Below are 18456 nucleotides of genomic sequence, written 5' to 3' on the forward strand. Positions count from 1 at the left end.
AATGTTATTTCGTGATATAAGAAAAAAAAAAAAAAAAAAAAACCTAAAGCTACTTATTTGGATCTTCTGCTGATTGTTTACAATTGTCAGAGGCTTCTTTGTCTCGTTTCATGTCCCAGTGTGACTTATCTGTATTGACTCTACTAGGCTGTAGATAAAGGGAATTGTCTATGCAGAGATATTCGCTAGGCTTCTTTAAAGCCGAGAGCAAACGATCCACAAAACATTTCATGTTGTTTTCGACTCCAACCCAAGAGAAAAGGCTTGCACCGCTTATAGACGCCATTCAAAAGAAAAACAAAAAAGTTACGTTTTTCTTGGGTGCTGGCATATCCACCTCCTGCGGTATACCAGACTTTAGAAGCCCAGAGACTGGCCTCTACTCCAATCTCGAGAAACTCAATCTCCCATACCCAGAGGCCGTGTTTGACATTGATTACTTCAGATCGAACCCCAAAGCTTTTTATACATTGTGTGATGAGCTTTACCCTGGCAAGTTTGTACCATCGAAGTTTCACTTTCTTGTCAGGCTTTTTCAGGATAACGACAAGTTGAAGAGGGTATACACTCAGAATATTGATACATTAGAGCGGATTGCGGGTGTTGACGAAAAGTATATCGTGGAGGCTCACGGCTCATTTGCTTCCAATCACTGCATCGACTGTCATGAGGAGGTGCCAAGCGACATATTAAAGAAGCAAATGGCAGATAAACATACCAATGAAGGAATCCCCAAATGCAGTAAGTGTAAGGGCTACATAAAGCCTGATATTACATTCTTTGGCGAAGGGTTGCCAGAAAAATTTTTCTACCTGTGGCACGAGGACTCTGATGATGTGGAAGTAGCCATCGTTGCTGGTACTTCTTTGACAGTCATGCCATTTTCAACTTTGCCGGCCGAATGCGGTAAAAAATGCTTACGTGTGTTGATAAATAAGGAAGTTGTTGGTGACTTTAAATATGCCAAGCGCAAATCAGACATAATCGTTCAGCTGGACTGTGACGAAGCAGCAGGAGTAATTGCGGATATGCTCGGGTGGAGAGATATGCTTGACGATCTTTACGAAAAAGCCAAAGCTGAACTCAAAGAGCAAAAGACAGAGACAGCAGAAGATAAAGCCGAAGAGGTTGCCGCTGGCATCAAGGAAGCCGAGAAGCCATCAAAGGCAACAACAAAGGATGAAAATGAGGAGCCTACTAAAGAGGAACGTACCCATCCACAATCTAAAGAAGAAGACTTCAACGAAGAAACAATATCGAAAAAACTCGGCAAATTGTCGCTTTGAAATCATCACATTCTATTTCTTTCTATACAAACGGTAGAAAAACCTCATATTTTCCAACTTGATCGGGTAATCCACTTCATTTGCATTGATTCTGTACCAGCAGCTTTCTTCTTGCTCAATTATTTCCCACGCTCCATCACCAGAGGTTGGCTTTCCTGCTAGGATGGTGTCGATAAGGAATTGCACAGGGAATTTCTTTGAGCCTACTGTTATGTGGGAATACGAACCAGCGCTCTCAGCCATCAATAGAAGAGCGCCCTTACGACAATGAGCGCTCATCATTTGAAGAAACTTTATGGTTTCTGATTTTTTTTCGCAGAATAGTTCGTTTGTCGTGAAAAGAATAGTGATCAAGTCCATCTGAGAAAGCTGAAGTGACTCTGCACTTTCTGAGAGAATATCGCCATGAAAGAAGCTACTTGTGAACTTCAGTGGATCGTAGAACCATTTTTGGCTGATTGACTGAGTAAGATTGCCAACTATCGTGGACCAGTTGGCAATATCAATGACATCAAGATGCAATTGAGAAGGAGTGTCTCCGTTGGGCTGCTTAAGACAAGCAAACGAGGAACCCAAAGCAACCAATTCGGAGGAGGCACCCCCACCAATCAACAATGCACGGCTTTTCTTGTTTGGGTCCGCTAGAAGCTGTCTCAAAGGGCTTATAGAGGAAAAGAGCGAAGCGTACGCCAAAGCCCTAGCTGGAGACCATCTCGCTACATACGCAAATCTCTTATCATCACTGTCAAATGCCAGGAGGTAGTCACGATTGTAGAGGTCACTTTTCACTGACTGAATCATTTGCTGAAGATCGTCAGAGGCTAGGATGAATCTGAAACTCTCTAAGAATAAATCTAGCACTTTTCTGGGGTGAAGAGCATACTCAGACTGAAATGGTAGATGGGTACTTGTAGGTTCACTTCTATCAGGTGAATTGGCAGGTTTACGTGAGCTGCTCTCACTGAATTTGTTATTTTTACCCTGGTGCTGCTTTCTGTTCATTGACTTTTTTAGACCCTAACTCATCTCCTGTTGTGATGTTTCCATCACATGATTGTAGCATACAGTCTCACGTGATGAAGATTGCAGCACAGTACCAGTGGTATCACTTAATGAAGCTAGACCATCAACGACTGATGGCTTGGCAATGGGAGTGGTGTATGTTGGCGACATATATGTATCTATGGACAAAGTAAAGAGATCAGGAAGTGATGTCACTTGAGAAGAAAGGATTTGTCCTCTAGAGAAAACCAGAAAGGTTTTGGGGTGGGCAAGCTCCATATTTATAGACGGATAGCGAGGTTGACACGTCATCCTCTAATAGTTGGAAGCGAGCCATCATCCGATGGTCGATAAACGAGCCATCCTCTGATGGTCGGTAAATCAGCCTTAAGGTTGTGTGCACTACCGTTTCTCAACATCTCCTCGTACTGAATATTGAAGACTACCATTCTCAGCTTTTCCAGCGGCACCTCAGCGCGCGACTATAAAAGGCGCTCATCTCGCTCACTTTTTCCTTTTCTTTTCTTTTTCACCACCAACCTGTGCTAGGGGAAAAGCCCAGCATTGTGTTAAAGCTAAATCTCGAGAGGGGTTGTTTTTTCACTGCTGTGGCGACGCTTCTAGCAGATCGGCGCTCGAGAAGCAAGTTTGATGGGTACCTTCCTTCTGTCGTTTCTTCACCTGAACCCAGTTCTGGCCTTTCATGTTGTTTTGACGAGTCTCATGGTGCCATTGGTCCTCCGTAAGGGGTTGAGCGATGGTGCTTGGGGCTCTAGATGTGGGAGGGAAGCGGCAGTAATAGGTGTCCGTGCTCTTTCGGAGCCATCGGACAGAGTAGCTCCGTCCACAGGTTGAAGATAGAGGAGCCGGTCTTGAGCTCACCACTGCCGCTGTATTATGTACGGTGCTGATGGTTGCAGCTCGACCACTATGGCTTCAGGCAACATATTCCTGGACTCTGCGGAGGCCATTTGGCTAGTGATCGTCTGAGTAAAACCATGTTGCACACATACTACTGTAAACAAACGACTTCTTAGACCATGAGTAGAAAAGGGTTGACGAGGTGCTGTGCATTCGAGTCTGATTGCGTATCATGTAATTCGATGCTACCTCTCTTAGCGATGAGATCAATTACTATTGTTAGAGCCGGATACTCCTTGTCCAATATGAGTAATTCAGCTCAAATCTTTGCTACCTCTTCCTCAGCATTCTATATTCTTTTGCCAATAATCTCCTGTAATCTTTCTGTCCATTGTGCCACCATAGTCGCCTACGGTTGTGTCAAGAGCTGCAACCCTGCACATCACGGATGCGCTATTACCCTGAAAGCATAAATTCATTTACTATCCTTACATTTGCTACTCCTTCTGGCTGATGAATGAAGAATCAGACTATAGACAATTCGAGCTACCTCGAACCTTTTCAAAAAATAACTCCCGTGAATTCAATTCTAGAGTCGGCGTCGGCGAGCTTCCGACACTTCCTGCGCTCGAGGCAAAGGAAACAGACTTGGCTGAGATCAGCCATCAGGGACCTCCACAGACGCCAGAATCACAATTTGTTGAGTTCGACTTGAGCAGCAAGCTGCTGGAGCCGCATATTGTTAGCACTGACGACGTCACGAAACGACACCAGCATAAAATATCAGAAGTCTCGGCAGAATATCCTGAGAATGAAGAGGAGGTGAAGAAGGAGAAGCCGGAAGAGGACTTTTTCAATTCAGGCACCAGTGACTGGAAGGAAGTGAAGAAAGTAGCCAAGGAGGATTTTTTTGATGAGAGAGGCAACCTTGAGTTTACTAGAGACAGGGAGTGTGACATGCTTGACCATAGAGATGCTCGAGGGTATACTAAGATAGACACCGAGGAGCAGTTAAACAAGTACGCTAGGCTTGATAGAAAAACAGATTTCTTGTTTGAGCTTCAGGGGCTGCGGAACCAAAAGGATTGCGAAGATGAAGATGACGAAGACACCTTTGACTACGGAGACGAGGCAATTGATTCGAAGGAGACTCTTGCTGGTACAAGAGGGCTTCTAACAGAATCCCAAAAATTTGCATATATTGGTATGGTGAAGCTTATAACAGTGGATATGGCCACAGAATTGGCGAAACTAAACCAAAGAACGACGTTTAAAATGTCGAAACCCATGAGCCTAGCACAGAAAAATTTTTCGAACTGGACAAGATACATCATGTCCAAATTGGAGGACCATCTAGATCTCAATAAGCAAGAGAAGAACATGATAGAAAATTTAAGCGTTCATGGAGTCCAAGTGGAAGACTTATCACAGAGTTTGTTGATGCTTGAGACGCAGAAGCCTATCGTTCATCAGCTATCCAAAGAATTTGATTTACGCTGGGTTCTTGTGTGTGACTTGTTTTTGCTACTTCTTAGTGATGGGTACTACGATTGCAGATCGAGAACACTCCTCATCAAATTTGCCAATTATTTGGGAATTCTCAACATCGAGATTTACCAATTTGAGCGAAGACTTATAGAGAGTTTGGAATTGGATACAAGTCACAAAACCATCGAGAACAGAGACGATAAGTTGAGTGACAGGCTGTTCATTGAGAAGCACATTCAAAAGAATAAGAGAAAGAGATTGGCATATATAGGAATGGCAACAATCGGCGGCTCGCTTGCCATTGGGTTATCTGCTGGTTTGTTGGCTCCATTGATTGGTGCCGGTTTGGCTGCTGGTTTGACCACTGTGGGTATCGGTGGCACTAGTGGGTTTTTGGCAGGCGTCGGTGGCAGTGCAATTATCACAACTGGTGGTGTAGCAGCAGGTGCTAAGATGGGGTCGAAAGCAGGCGCACGAAGGACTGGCGATGTTCACACGTTTGAGCTTAAACCTTTACACAATAACAAACGCACCAATTTAATCATTACCGTCAGTGGCTGGATGAACGGTGATCTAGATGATGTGCGACTCCCATTTTCCACAGTTGACCCAGTTATGGGTGACATGTTCTCGTTGCTTTGGGAGCCGGAAATGTTAAGGTCTATGGGCCAAACCATTGGTATTCTTGCAACTGAAGCGTTGAGTACGTCTATTCAGCAGATTCTTGGCGCCACCATTCTTTCAGCGTTGATGTCTGCCATTCAGCTTCCCATGGCCCTCTCGAAACTTTCGTATTTGCTTGACAATCCATGGAATGTGTCTCTAGATAGGGCGTGGAAAGCAGGTAAAATTCTTGCTGACACTTTGATATCAGGAAATTTAGGTGTCAGACCAATCACCTTGGTTGGATTCTCCCTCGGCTCTCGATTAATCTATTCTTGTCTTATTGATCTTGCCAATCGTGGTGGATATGGTTTGGTGGAGAATGTGATTCTACTTGGAAATCCTGTTGCCGTGAAGTATGAACAGATCACTTTGGCACGCTCAGTCGTCAGTGGTAAGTTCATCAGTGGGTATTCGAAAAACGACTGGATCCTTGGCTACCTTTTTAGAGCAACTGGTGGCGGTCTTCTGTCCGTTGCGGGTTTGTCTCCTATTGAAAATATCCCTGGCATCGAAAATTTTGATTGCACTGAAATGGTGGAGGGTCATATGGCATACAGAAGGGCTGTTCCAAAGATTTTAAGAGCAATGGATTGGGAAGTTTTGAGCGACGAATTCGCTGAGATTGAAGAACCTGACTCAGAACAAGGAGAGAGACAACGAAAACTTATTACTGAGTTCGACGAGGCCAGGGCAAAGATGGAGAAAGAAAAAATGGAAGAAGCTCAGAAAGATCAGAAGTCTTGGAAGAGCTGGTTCAAGCCCAAGCAGAAGAACTGGTGGGGTGTACTCGATGAGGCAGCGAAGCAGGAGGATGCAAATGCCAATCAAGGCGACCGATTTGAAGAGTACGAGGAGTCAAGCACCCAAACTACCGGTGCTCTAAGGAAAGAAGACAACCAATGCGATTCCGGTGAAGCCATTTTTGACTTAGACGCCTTGGCAGAGGAGATCAATGATATCGAAAAGCTCGGGGAACAAGATGACGAGCAACTCAAGAAAGTCCGTCAAGAAGTTGATACCGCACCGAAGACACAGACGTTGAATGAAGATATCGAGCTTGAGCAACAACCAGCTACGATGCTTCAAAACATCAAAACCAAACTTCCAACAGCTTTTAAAAAAGACAGTAGTAGTGGATGAGACAAAGAATTTGTTTTATGGGTATATATTATAGAAACTCGCTTATTTCATGAGTTGACTCACCTTCCTAATTTATGCGTAATTGTCAGTACTGTACTGATTGACTCAGCGAATTTTTTTTTATCTTCAAGACTCCAGAAAACTACATAACTATCTTCCAAGATGCCCACTATTCCGTGTGATAAGGCTGACCTTTACGAGCTTTTGGGTAGAGAATACACCACCGAAGAGTTCGATGAGTTGTGTTTCGACTTCGGCCTCGAATTGGACGAAGACACCACCAATGACTGTGCAGAGGGAGAAAGACCCCAGTTAAAGATCGAAATTCCCGCCAACAGATATGATATGTTGTGTATTGAAGGTATTGCCCAGGCACTCAATGAGTTCTTGGGCAGAAGGGAAGCACCCAAGTATGTGTTGGAACCAGCAAAGCCCGAAATCACCATGACCATCGAAGAGTCTACTCAGCAGATTAGACCTTTCGCTGCCGCTGCCATATTGAAAGGTGTAGAATTTGATGAGAGAAAATATGCCTCCTTCATTGCCTTGCAAGACAAATTGCACACGAATTTGTGCCGAAACAGAACATTGGTTGCCATTGGTACTCACGACTTGGACACATTGACTCCACCATTTGTATACCAGGCGTTGCCTCCTAAGGATATCAAATTTGCACCATTGAACCAGGAAAAGGTCATGGACGGTGCTGAGTTGATGGAGTTTTATGAAAGCGATAAGAACTTGAGCAAATACTTGCATATCATCAAAGATTCTCCAGTGTATCCAGTGATTTACGACTCCAAGAAAACCGTGTGCTCCTTGCCACCAATAATCAACTCCAATCACTCCAAGATTTCCTTAAACACCAAGAATGTCTTTATTGAAGTCACAGGTACTGACAAAACCAAAACGGAAATTGTCATTGAGCAGATGGTGGCCATGTTCTCTTGCTACTGTAAGAAGCCATTCGTCATCGAGCCAGTCCAAATCATCTCTTCTCACAACAAGCAAGACAGGGTTACTCCTAACGTCACCCCCAGAAATTTCAAGGCGGAGGTTTCCTACATCAACTCGTGTTTGGGCTTGAACTACAGCGGCGAGCAGATCGCCAAATTGTTGAGGAGAATGTCCCTTCACGCCACACCTTCTTCGAGCGATAAGAACATTCTTGATGTCGCTGTTCCGATCACCAGATCCGATATCTTGCACCAGTGTGATATCATGGAGGATGCTGCCATCGGGTATGGCTTCAACGATTTGAAGAAGACAAAGCCCCAGAGTGATTCCCTCGTGGCAGCTCCCTTGCCAGTGAACAAGGTTGCTGATATTATCAGACTTGCATCGTCACAATCCGGATACTTGGAAGTGTTGCCATTGACGTTGTGCTCGCATGATGAGAATTTCAAGTTCTTGAGACAGGTTGACGATGGTAAGACAGCAGTCAAGTTGGAAAACCCCAAGACATTTGAATACCAGGTAGTGAGAACTACCTTGTTGCCAGGTATCCTTAAAACCATTAAGGAGAACAGAAAGCACTCGTTGCCCATCAAGGTGTTTGAGTGTGGAGACATTGTGAAGAAGGACGACAGCTTGGAGAGAGGCGCCTACAACCAAAGAAACTGGAGTGCTATCTACGCCGGTAAGCACTCTGGTTTCGAATATGTTCAAGGCTTGCTAGGTAAAATCATGCAAACGGTGAGGACACCATGGATTGAGAAACCAAACGAGAATAAGTCCAGAGGATACTGGATTGAGCAGGACGACGCCAACACCACCTTCTTTCCAGGTAGAGGTGCCAAAATCTTCTTCAGAGTCAGCGAAGGTGCAGAGCCTCAACACATTGGTGCTATTGGAGTTTTGCACCCTGAAGTGTTGGGCCACTTTGAGATTCCGTATGCCGCCTCGTCCGTGGAGATCAACGTCGAGGTCTTCTTGTAAAATAGACCGTAATACAGATAGAGTCCGGAGGTAACTACGTAGGGTACAATACGAGGCAAAGTATGCACTAACATGAGTAGCACTCTGCTTAAATAGCACTTTGAAGCGAGGATACAGTTCTGTTTTTCAATTATAGTCATTCAAGCGAACCTCAGCAATTGCCATAAGTTATGCAGAAACCTTCACTCTCCATAATATCTGCAATCTAAAATCTCATAAAAGACTATCATTTTTGAAGACCTTTAATTGCAATTTCCAGTAACAGCCGGGACCATTCATACCCATTACCTGCAGTACATACACTGTGCTGGCACGACCGGTTCCGTGCGCCTGTCGCATAATGAAATCTAACCCAACCGAAGATACCGTTTCCAGGCAACAGTCAGTGCTATCCAGCTTCTAGAATTAAACGAGAGCTCGTTATCATCTTCATTCTTTCAGCTTGCACATTTGCCACGTAATCTTTCCTTACAGATTTTCACGTCATCCTTATTTTGTCGGTTGCTTTAACCATCCCCTATTGAATAATCATATAACGAGGAAGCACAATGAGTGATAAGGCACCATCGAGATCGTACGATATGATCATGAAGTTGTTGCTCATTGGAGACTCTGGAGTGGGCAAGTCGTGTTTGTTGTTGCGTTTTGTCGACGACAAATTCAACCCATCCTTCATCACCACGATCGGCATTGATTTCAAGATCAGAACTATTGAGAGCAAAGGCAAAAAAATCAAGTTGCAGGTCTGGGACACAGCAGGCCAGGAGAGATTCAGAACGATTACCACGTCCTACTACAGAGGCGCCAGAGGTATTGTATTGATTTATGATGTCACCGATGCCAGAACGTTTGAAAATGTCGAGAACTGGTTCAACACAGTCACCCCGCACGCCAACGAAAACTCTCAGATTTTTTTGGTCGGTAACAAATGTGACGATGAAGAGAACAGACAAGTCTCTAGACAGCAAGGTGAGGAGTTGGCTTCTAAGTTGAATGTACCATTCTTGGAGGCAAGTGCCAAAACTAACGAAAACGTGGAGGCTATATTCTACGAGTTGGCAGGAATTATTCAGGATAAGACCGTGGATGAGGAGCCCCAGCAGGGCAGCTCGGGTATCAACATCTCCCAGAAAACCAACAGTGTCAAGAACAATTGCTGTTAGGAACGACCTTGCAGCATCAAGACAAGTGGCTACATCTATGGGCCCACCTACTAATTTCCACTTTTCCTTATTTGGTGTGTATATCGAACAAATGATGACTTTATCTTACATTATTTAACCCTATATTCATGTGCTGTGTAGACTCCTCTTATCTATAGTTTACTCGTTGATTTTCTTGCCAAAGTACACCCACTGATCATCCAAGGGTTTCTCTTCCAATTCTTCCCACGCCTTTAAGCTCGACAAATCCTTAGCCAAGGCCAACTCGTCGTTGGCCTGCACTACAATCTCCTCAATTAAGCCACCACCAATCTTGTTTTCGATCACCTCTTTAATCTCGTTCTCCTCCACAATCTTTAACCTGCTCTTGGTCATAGCTTCAACAGACTGTCTGTAAACAGAGTGTTCTGGGAAATTCTTCTGAAGGTAGTTCAATGTATAATTATAGAGCGAGATCAAAGCTGGTCTAGGGTTTGGGTGCTGGTACAATCCGGCCAAACCTGTAGGATAGCCTTCTGCAGCTTTCACAAGAACCTCCTCGGCCTGTCTCAACACTCTGGTGAACTTCATGATGCTATGTGGAAGTAAAGAGGTTGTGTAAAGTAATAGTCCTTCAAACGTAATATAGAAAAAAATGTCACTTGGTTGGTTGAATTTTGGTGCACGGGTGTCAATGCCACCCAAACAAAATGGTAGGCTTGAGTGACAAGTGAATTTGGCAAGGAAATTCTATTATTTTTTTTTTTAAATTTTTCTTTCTTCTTTTTCCTGAACACTACAATTTCATCCCCGATTCCTGTTGTAATGTTCGAAATTTTGGTGGTGAGGGAGTGGTTGCAAAAGGCTGTGGGAGATAATGGGTAAGGGTTGAAGGGTCAAGCTGATGAACGGTGAACTGACGCAATTATACCTTATACTCACGCCTAAGAATCTCTCTTTAAAGATCTTGAGAACAGAGTTCTCAGACATCACGTACTGCTCTACACCTTTTGAATTCAACATTTACAATGATGCTCTAGATATGACACAAAATGTAAGGAACTATTTCAAAATCAATCTGTATCTACAACTTGCCATGAGATACTTATAGTCTTTTCAATTGATGGTAAGCTTCCTCGAAGTCCTCTTTAGAGACCTCCTCAGAAGTCTCCGCCAAAGTCGCCTCCACCAAAGTCTCCACCTCCGTCGTTCATGGAAGCGTCCATGTAACCGTCTCTGTAGGCATCCTCCTGCCCATCAGCAATAGCATTGCCCAACATCATTCCTCCTAGCATACCTGCACCAGCACCCAAGGCCATGCCTCCGAAATTGCCGAAGCCGCTTCTCTGTTGCTGAGGCATCTGCTGATATGGAGGCTGCTGATATCCGTAACCTTGGGGAGGATATCCTCCATAACCAGGCTGTGGACCATATGGAGGGTACCCGCCAGCTTGCATTGGCTGTTGAGGGTATCCTCCACCATAGCCTCCGCCATATCCTCCGCCGTAGCCAGGCTGCTGATATCCACCTGGTCCTCCTGGTGCCCCAGGTCCACTTGGACCACGGCCACCATTTTGAGCTGACCCAGATGGGGCTGGAGCCGAGGCTCTATTTTCAGCACCGCCAGAGGAGTTTCCTGACGGTTTGTATGGAGGAGGAGGCAAGTCGTCGCCATCATTCTTGCCCCAGGTTGTTCCCTCTGGAGCCTCCCATTGAGACTTTTTGGTGCTCAAATCCACAAAGTACCAATGCTTGTAGTTATTGTCAAAACGTGCCGTCCAGCCGTTGGGTACGTTTGGAGCGTTCTTGGGGTCCTGTGACATGGTAGCAAGGATAACTGTTAAGATAGGAGGCAATCGGATCAAGCTTTATCCGCCTCGACAGCGTGGGGCGCTTATGCAGGCAATGATGATCCAGCGGTGGCTAGTATATTCTACTAATCGATTGGAATGCTGCTTCAAAAATGAAACGAAGCTCAGCTCAAGCTTTTAGTGTATATCAATGCTAGACTTGAGCTTCTTGCTTCTGTTGTTTATGTGTGTCCATGTCGTATGCTTCGCTTCCCCAGTATTTCCTTCCCACTGCGACTCTCGGTAAACATCACCAAACTCAACACATTTGTACGCAAGTCACCAACATCGATAAGATCTAGAATTTGTTTAATTTGGACTCATTATGAAATTTTCTATCGTCGCCTCCATAACTCTTGGGGGCCTTTGTCTCAACAACGCCTTTGGGGCACCTTTGGGTGACTTGCAAGAGTTTTTTGCAGCCATTCCTGATCTCCACATCAACGTGTGCTATACGTACAATGGCAGCCAGCAGTGCGTCGAGCCCACGATTGTGACGCTTCTCGATGGAGAATCGCAAAGTTCTCTCGATTGCATTTTAGAAATTCCCATGTCTGGGCCACACCTCAAGCAGCTTATGGAGAATATGCCTTCAAAGGCTCTCATGGCGAGAATCCCACGTCATTTTTCTCTGTTCTACAGCATGACAGGCCACCTCTTCAAGAATCTGAAATACTCGTCCGCTGTTCGGATCTTCGCCACGATGTTGGGCTCTGCTGCCATTACCTGGTCGATCCTCTTCGTTGCGGATGATAAGACCCATCAAAGCACACAAACCAATCAAAGCACCCAAAACACCCTGGATTCCTCTGACAACCCATCCCAGCCTATGGAATCTCTTCCAATCAAAGTGCCTAACAACTCATTCAACAGCCGTGACCTGAGTCCCTTTTTTTCAACCCTCCAGAGGTGTCGCTTGCGTGCTGCCGTGGCTACTATCAACGCCGTGGCTCTTCAGAATCAAGGCCAGATCGATTTCAAGCTGGACCTGCTGGAATACTTTGCAGCTCTCGTGCCACCTATGGCTCTGTTGAGCCCTTCGGACCGCTCAGGCCAGCTTGCCGAGGGAAAGCTGTTGCTGCTGCTGCCCGAGAGCCTCGCCCCACCTAGAGCGTGGCTCCAGCCAGCGCATTCCAGAGAAGCAGAAAGGAAGAAGCAAAAAGGGTTTGCTGTTGGTATTGCACCAGTTTCTGCTCGAAAAAACACCTTTGAGATATCGACAGCTGAAGGGAGGGAAGCGTTGAAGAAGTATATAGCAGAGAAGAGAGGCCAGAGCCACATGGGTCTAGTCTCGAACAAAGAGGCCACGGACAGCCAAGATGCCCAAGAGAACGACACCAATATTACCACTACATATGGAGAGGTGAGCAAGTTCTGTCCGGAGACAAAGAAGAAGTACCGTCGTGTGTTCGTGGCCAACCGAGGGTGGATGTCTATGCGGGCGTTCGAAGAGGAAGAGAGAAAGTATGGGAGTGAGAGCGTGGTCCGCAGCCGAAGAGAAATGGCCGCAACTAATGCTGGAGGCAGCATGTGAGGAGCCCAGGCCCGGCAGCAGGACAAAGAGCACCCCAATGACAAGAAGAGTGTACGTTTGAGAAAATGAGTAGCCATACAATAGGTGTCAGCGAAAGCTGAGAAAACTCTGCTGCAGCATCCCCCCAGCGAACCCAACAGAGATCAAGCGTGATAAAGCATGAGGAGCTATGGGTAATGATCATAGAAAGTCGATATTACGCTGTGACTTCCTCTTGCCATTGGCATTTTGGGTTTTTGGTGCTTTGGCCGTGGGCTCTTTTTCGCAGCCACCGAGGGTCCCAAAAGCCTGTCGCAGAGACCTACCCTCCCTAGCGCTGCTGCCGTCGAATTCCAACTTTCTCTCTGACCTGCACACCTCTGAGGAGACTCCCCTCCGGACAAAAATGTTCCGTTTCTAGATTGGAGTTAAGCAGTTGCCTCAGATCTCCCTGCTCGCGAAGAATCACAATTGCAAATCTCAGGTTACGGTGAATGGTTGCACAAGCTTCAGGTGCCCTGGACGGTTTCTCATGCTTGTGGCTTCTGCGCTGCTGCTGCTTCTGCTGAGACCTCAGATGTTCCTCGCATATGACTTTGCCGCACCCTCCCAAGAGAGAATAGGGTGCGCTGCACGATGAGATGAAACAAGGGTAAAGCTGCTAGAGGCAGCGACGACCTTTGGGGAAAGTCAGGCGGCCAATTCAAATTAAATCCCCAATCCTTGAACACGTTTTTGGAAGGAGACTCTGAGGATTTTTTTGCAGGATCTTGGTGCTTGAATCTTTTTGCCAGGGCCTCTAATTTTTTCACATGGCCCGGGCTCGTTTTTTTTTTTAGGCCCTGCTACGCATTGCCAGTCGAGTTTCTTCGCTGGAGCATGCAAAACACCGCGCTCGCACCATATCCTCACTAGAAGGGCCTTTTTCACATGGGTCTCCCTTCGCAGGCCGTTTTCATCTATATCAGTTCTCACTTCCCACAAAAAGTAAACTACAACCAAACTTAACTCCCGCAAAACTTTTTTTGCCATGGCCGAATCAAGAAAGAGAAAGTTGTCCGACTCCCTTCCCTCGGATCCTCCTCCGTACGAGCAGACGTTTGACGTTAAACACTCCCACCTCGTTCAATCCGTAGGTGCTCCCACGGTCTCGGAGTCCACCGTCAGCGCCGTAGCCACCAACGACCCTACTACACCCACGACACAGCAGGTTCAAGGAAATGATGAGAGCGCGGTGAGCGCCGCCGAGGTTCTTGCCAACTTAGCCCACTCGCCAGGCCCACCAGAGTCGAACCCAGTCTCGAGTGCAACATCACCCATGTCTACAACGTCGCTTGCGGACTTGGAAAGACAGCAGCATCCGATCGTGCTGTCTGTGAACGCGGTGAGTAAACTTCCTATCGTCACCAACGCCGTCAAGTACTATGAGGATTCGAAGCGCAACTATGCTCCATTCAACTATGCCGCAGGCATTGTGGAAAAGGCAGCAATGCCCGTTTTCAACAAAATTGAGGTAAATTTGAACAGTATGCACCAGGCAAGGCTACATGAGGCACGCAAGCAAAAGAAACGTCGCGTTGTGCTGCCCGCTGAGAAGAACGAAACAAAGAAGCGCTTGAAGTTTTGCTTGCACATCTTGAAACTTGCCAATAGGCACATTAATGACAAGGTTGGCTATCTTCAGCAGGCAATAGAGACGCGTGAAGTTCCGGATGATCATAAGCACCAGGAACAGCTCTCCACGCCCAAACTGGAAGAAAAACATGATGATACCCACCCACTAACGCGGCAGACGGAATCTTCGCGGTCTGAGAGCGAGTTGACTGCTGTCAACTCGTCGAGACTGGATGCTTCGTCCACCCCTGCTCCGGATGCTCAAGAAACACAGACGGAAATTGTCACCACTGTCAAGAAGATCATCCATGTCATTTCCAACTTCCGTCCATCGTCCTTGTGCGCCGAGAAGGATAGTGAAGAGGGTCCCGATTCCGAGGACTACAGACTAAAATCCACTATCCGCGAGATCATTCTCAATTTGCCGTATCAAGTACAGCTGAGTTCGGCAGGGTCTTCGCAAACTAACGACAAGATCGTCACGTTTGCCAAAGAATCACTCAACATGATCAGTCGTTTAACGATGGTGTTCAACAATCAGCTAGAAAAGGCGGAAAGCTGGGTTGACGGAGAAGAGACGACGGAAGAAGGATCTGGGCAAAACTACGATAAGAATGGGCATGACGAAAAGGCTTTTGTCAAGGCAGAGGCCCTAGACGCAGTTAGACAGACCTAAGGTTTTTGGGTTCTTTTCGAATATTTTTACTACGCCCAGATTTAGCTTTGAGGAAATATAGTCGACTCTATTGGGGCTTTTCGTGTATTATATATAGGGGGATTGATTTTATGGATATAGTCAATATGGAAATACCACCAACATACAGCTGAAAATGCTAAAGGGCCCTTTGACGCCTTAAGCAGCCCGTAGGCACGGTTAATTACCCATCATTACCTACTTGAGATAAGTGAGTAGAGGGTTCTCATCTAGGGAAGTTACCCTTTTTGGTAATGAGAGGGTGTCGTGGAAGACGCTGTCCTGCACATAAGTGCAGGGAAACTTCCCGATGTGGAATAGTAATAGGCTAATGCACCGTATCCCAGTGACACTTCCCACGATGGGCAAAAACGACAGAACCGCTTTGCCCACAAGAGGTAACCGGCCACTATATCCATTGTGGAGAAGGACCACCCAAATATATAAGTAGCCACCACTTTCTCGTCCAGGAGAATTTCAAAACACCACTTTTTATTCCTCGCACCACTTATACCCATTAGTTTGCAACCATTCGCACAAGCTACAAACTACACTGGACCAACACGACAATAGTATGGCTACGTTAGAGCTCAGCACCGCCGACCGCAACAAGGTGAGGGCCCTGTGGGGCGACGCCATGGCGATGAATGATTACAAAACGGAGAATGTCATCCACGAGTTGTTCAGCGAGCTCTGTCGCACCAGCGAGGACGCCAGAGACTTATTCTCCAACAAGAAGGTGAGGGCCGAGCAGGAGCTGCTTTTCGCCGAGATCATGGGCTTCACCATGATGTACTTGCACAACCTTGAGATTTTGGACGAGTGTGTCAACGAGTTCATCAAGGAAAACCCCCACATTGTCAAGTGCGGAGTGCGCTACTTGGAGCCCATGGGCGGTGTGATGATTGGGTACTTGCGCAAGACCCTTGGGGCTCAATTCCACGCTGGCTTGGAGACGCTCTGGGTGAAGACGTATATCTACATTGCCAACTGCATTTTGCAAAACGACGAGCTGGAGGTGGAGCTGTTGCTTTCAGAGGGGGACCACAAGTCGCTGGAGCTGGAGACGGAGCTGTTGGAGGAGACGGCCCCATTGAAGGTTCCTGCGCGGGCACCTCTGAGAGCGTCGGCAAGACCAATTACAGAACCCGTGGCCCCAGTGGCCCCGCTGCTGGAAGCTGCCCCTGCGCCAGTGTTCAAGAGCAGCCCACTCCCACGCCTTGAGACTTCCAATAACGAAGCTAGCACCATATCCATCAACCTCCAGAACGAAAAATACCGTGGATTCCGCCGCTCTGTCACTGAGAGCCCCCAGGAGCCAGTGCAGGTGAAGGTGCCCGCAACGCTTGTGGGTGCGAAAAACTCTGCTCCAGAGTATGATCCGCAGTTGACCCCCAGATCGTCGAGAAGAAAGCTGAACGCTGGGCCCGTGGTGGGGCTTGGCCTCGATACCACCAACGACGACTTTGAGGTGAAGAGCAAAACCACTCCGTTCGACCCTCGCCGCTCGTCCCACCACCGCAGAACCCTGTCTGACTTGGGCTCCACCATGGAACACCCTCAGCCTGCTCCCAGTGCGAACGCCAATGCGAACGCTAACGCGAACGCTCCCACCGCTGTCGATGCGCACCGCTCCTGGTCGGGCAGCCTGTGCGAGAGCCCTATCCTGGACGTCGAGGACGAGTTCAACTTGGCTCCTCCCCAGGACGAGGAGGCTCTCCGCCCCAGAGGAGTATTTGACTGCAACAGTTTTGGCATCAAGGGATTGGCGCCAATTGCCGAGACGGAGGTGGATGAGGAAGACGGCGAGGAGAGCTCGCTGTACGGCTCAGACAACGACCACTGCGGGTCCAAGGCCTCAGACGAGTCGCTGAGAACGTCTTCGCTTTCGTTGCACAACCTGGACTACAAGTCGTCCATCTCGCTGGGCACAGGCTACCTGCCAGACGCTGCGAAGGTGCAGCAGCCAGGATTTCGCAGCCACGGCTCCAAGATGTCCCAGCTGAGCGACATCAGCTTCATGCAACTGTTGCCTGCTCCAATGGACACTGGGTTCCCCATGATGCACCGCAATTTTGGCTCCACGCCTTCCTTGTCGGCTAGGTCCATGTATACCCCGGGCAAGAGGGCCTCGTTGGGCTTTATGCGCAGCTCGTTCGTGCTCAAGAAGGAGATGGAGGAGTTGGGCTACAACATTCCAGAGAACGTTTCTCTCCTGAAGACCACCTCGAATGTGTACAACAACCCTGCGGCTCCTTCGTTGGCCAAACTCACACTGTCTCGCTCGGTCGCATCGTTGCCTTTGCAGGCTCCTTCCCCACAGACGTTTGCAACGTCACCTGCTACTGCTGCTGCTGCTGCTGCTGCTCCTCAACGGAAAGCACAGAAATCAAAAACTCCTTCTGTCTCCTCGGAGAAGACCAAGAAGAGCGGCTTCCGTGCGAAGCTCGGCTCGATTTTCGGCTCCAAGGAGCTGAAGGCAGAGAAGCTTCCTGCCCCTCGCAAGATCTCTAGCCCAATGAACGTGCCTGTGCCTCCTTCGTCTCAGGACGCCATGAAGGTGGGTCCTACAAAGATGTCTAAGGTGCCTCACCACCAACCCGTGAAGCGCCCAGTCAAGGCACCTTCTCCGGCCAAACCAAGCTACGAGAAGGAGAGGAGACGCTCGTCGGTGTGCTCTTCGGCGTACGAAGTGAGCACAATCAACACTACTAGCCGCGTTTCTGCTGCTGATGTGAGAAGACAGAGCAAGCAGCCTCCTGTTGGCTACGCCGCCTCTGTGTACTCGAGACCTGTGGTGAATGACAACAGCTCCATTTACAGCAATGAGCTGACTGTGTCTGGCTTCTCTTTCTTCAAGAGCAAGTCTAAGACCCGTTATGAAAAGTTTGACGACGAGAAGAAGAAGAAGAACAAGTACAATGTCAAGAAAGTTCCTTACAGAACGGTTTACGTGAAGGACATCATTCGTTAATAACACAAGAGCACTGCTTTCTGGAAAAGCATAATAGACATTGTTGCAGAATCTTTATTTTTCTTTCAAATGTATTTCGTTCGTCATGGGATCGCATTCGCCTTGCTTAAAGCGGCACATCAAGAATACAACGATTGTTCGCCGCTTGGCTTTAAATGGCTACCATTATCATCATAACATTATCATCATCATTCACTTCTACATTGGGCAGGTTGGTTTGTTCTAGGGATTTATTTTATAGTTATTCTGTATCATACCTTATTAAAATTATGACACTTGAGCAACTCC

The 18456-nt window shown here is 47.2% G+C and overlaps 10 protein-coding genes across 10 annotated transcripts; 7 read left to right on the forward strand and 3 right to left on the reverse strand. All coding sequences in view use genetic code 12, as the record gives it.

Moving 5' to 3' along the window:
• Window positions 1-230: 230 nt before the first annotated feature.
• On the forward strand, window positions 231-1286 carry HST2 (histone deacetylase; the record flags this gene model as incomplete). The annotated part of the gene is made up of 1 exon (XM_029033477.2): window positions 231-1286. The coding sequence occupies one exon, from the start codon at window positions 231-233 to the stop codon at window positions 1284-1286; it is 1056 nt and encodes a 351-aa protein (XP_028892069.2).
• Window positions 1287-1298: 12 nt separating this feature from the next.
• CJI96_0003020 (25S rRNA (uracil2843-N3)-methyltransferase) lies at window positions 1299-2288 on the reverse strand (the record flags this gene model as incomplete). Its single annotated transcript, XM_029033476.2, has 1 exon — window positions 1299-2288. One exon carries the CDS (start codon window positions 2286-2288, stop codon window positions 1299-1301), a length of 990 nt encoding a protein of 329 aa, XP_028892068.1.
• A 1374-nt stretch (window positions 2289-3662) lies between these two features.
• Window positions 3663-6443, forward strand: CJI96_0003021 (uncharacterized protein; the record flags this gene model as incomplete). The annotated part of the gene is made up of 1 exon (XM_029033475.2): window positions 3663-6443. The coding sequence occupies one exon, from the start codon at window positions 3663-3665 to the stop codon at window positions 6441-6443; it is 2781 nt and encodes a 926-aa protein (XP_028892067.2).
• Window positions 6444-6605: 162 nt separating this feature from the next.
• Window positions 6606-8381, forward strand: FRS1 (phenylalanine--tRNA ligase subunit beta; the record flags this gene model as incomplete). The annotated part of the gene is made up of 1 exon (XM_029033474.2): window positions 6606-8381. The coding sequence occupies one exon, from the start codon at window positions 6606-6608 to the stop codon at window positions 8379-8381; it is 1776 nt and encodes a 591-aa protein (XP_028892066.1).
• A 548-nt stretch (window positions 8382-8929) lies between these two features.
• On the forward strand, window positions 8930-9544 carry SEC4 (Rab family GTPase SEC4; the record flags this gene model as incomplete). Its single annotated transcript, XM_029033473.1, has 1 exon — window positions 8930-9544. One exon carries the CDS (start codon window positions 8930-8932, stop codon window positions 9542-9544), a length of 615 nt encoding a protein of 204 aa, XP_028892065.1.
• Window positions 9545-9703: 159 nt separating this feature from the next.
• On the reverse strand, window positions 9704-10114 carry MCI4 (Mci4p; the record flags this gene model as incomplete). The annotated part of the gene is made up of 1 exon (XM_029033472.1): window positions 9704-10114. The coding sequence occupies one exon, from the start codon at window positions 10112-10114 to the stop codon at window positions 9704-9706; it is 411 nt and encodes a 136-aa protein (XP_028892064.1).
• A 569-nt stretch (window positions 10115-10683) lies between these two features.
• Window positions 10684-11346, reverse strand: IFU5 (WW domain-containing protein IFU5; the record flags this gene model as incomplete). The annotated part of the gene is made up of 1 exon (XM_029033471.1): window positions 10684-11346. The coding sequence occupies one exon, from the start codon at window positions 11344-11346 to the stop codon at window positions 10684-10686; it is 663 nt and encodes a 220-aa protein (XP_028892063.1).
• Window positions 11347-11698: 352 nt separating this feature from the next.
• Window positions 11699-12907, forward strand: CJI96_0003026 (uncharacterized protein; the record flags this gene model as incomplete). The annotated part of the gene is made up of 1 exon (XM_029033470.2): window positions 11699-12907. The coding sequence occupies one exon, from the start codon at window positions 11699-11701 to the stop codon at window positions 12905-12907; it is 1209 nt and encodes a 402-aa protein (XP_028892062.2).
• A 1009-nt stretch (window positions 12908-13916) lies between these two features.
• OPI1 (transcriptional regulator OPI1) lies at window positions 13917-15176 on the forward strand (the record flags this gene model as incomplete). The annotated part of the gene is made up of 1 exon (XM_029033469.2): window positions 13917-15176. One exon carries the CDS (start codon window positions 13917-13919, stop codon window positions 15174-15176), a length of 1260 nt encoding a protein of 419 aa, XP_028892061.2.
• A 592-nt stretch (window positions 15177-15768) lies between these two features.
• On the forward strand, window positions 15769-18168 carry CJI96_0003028 (uncharacterized protein; the record flags this gene model as incomplete). Its single annotated transcript, XM_029033468.2, has 1 exon — window positions 15769-18168. One exon carries the CDS (start codon window positions 15769-15771, stop codon window positions 18166-18168), a length of 2400 nt encoding a protein of 799 aa, XP_028892060.2.
• Between the last annotated feature and the right edge of the window lie 288 nt (window positions 18169-18456).

The sequence above is a fragment of the Candidozyma auris genome, chromosome 3 (genome assembly GCF_003013715.1).
Source record: "Candidozyma auris chromosome 3, complete sequence".
In the NCBI taxonomy this organism is placed as follows: Eukaryota; Fungi; Ascomycota; class Pichiomycetes; order Serinales; family Metschnikowiaceae; genus Candidozyma; species Candidozyma auris.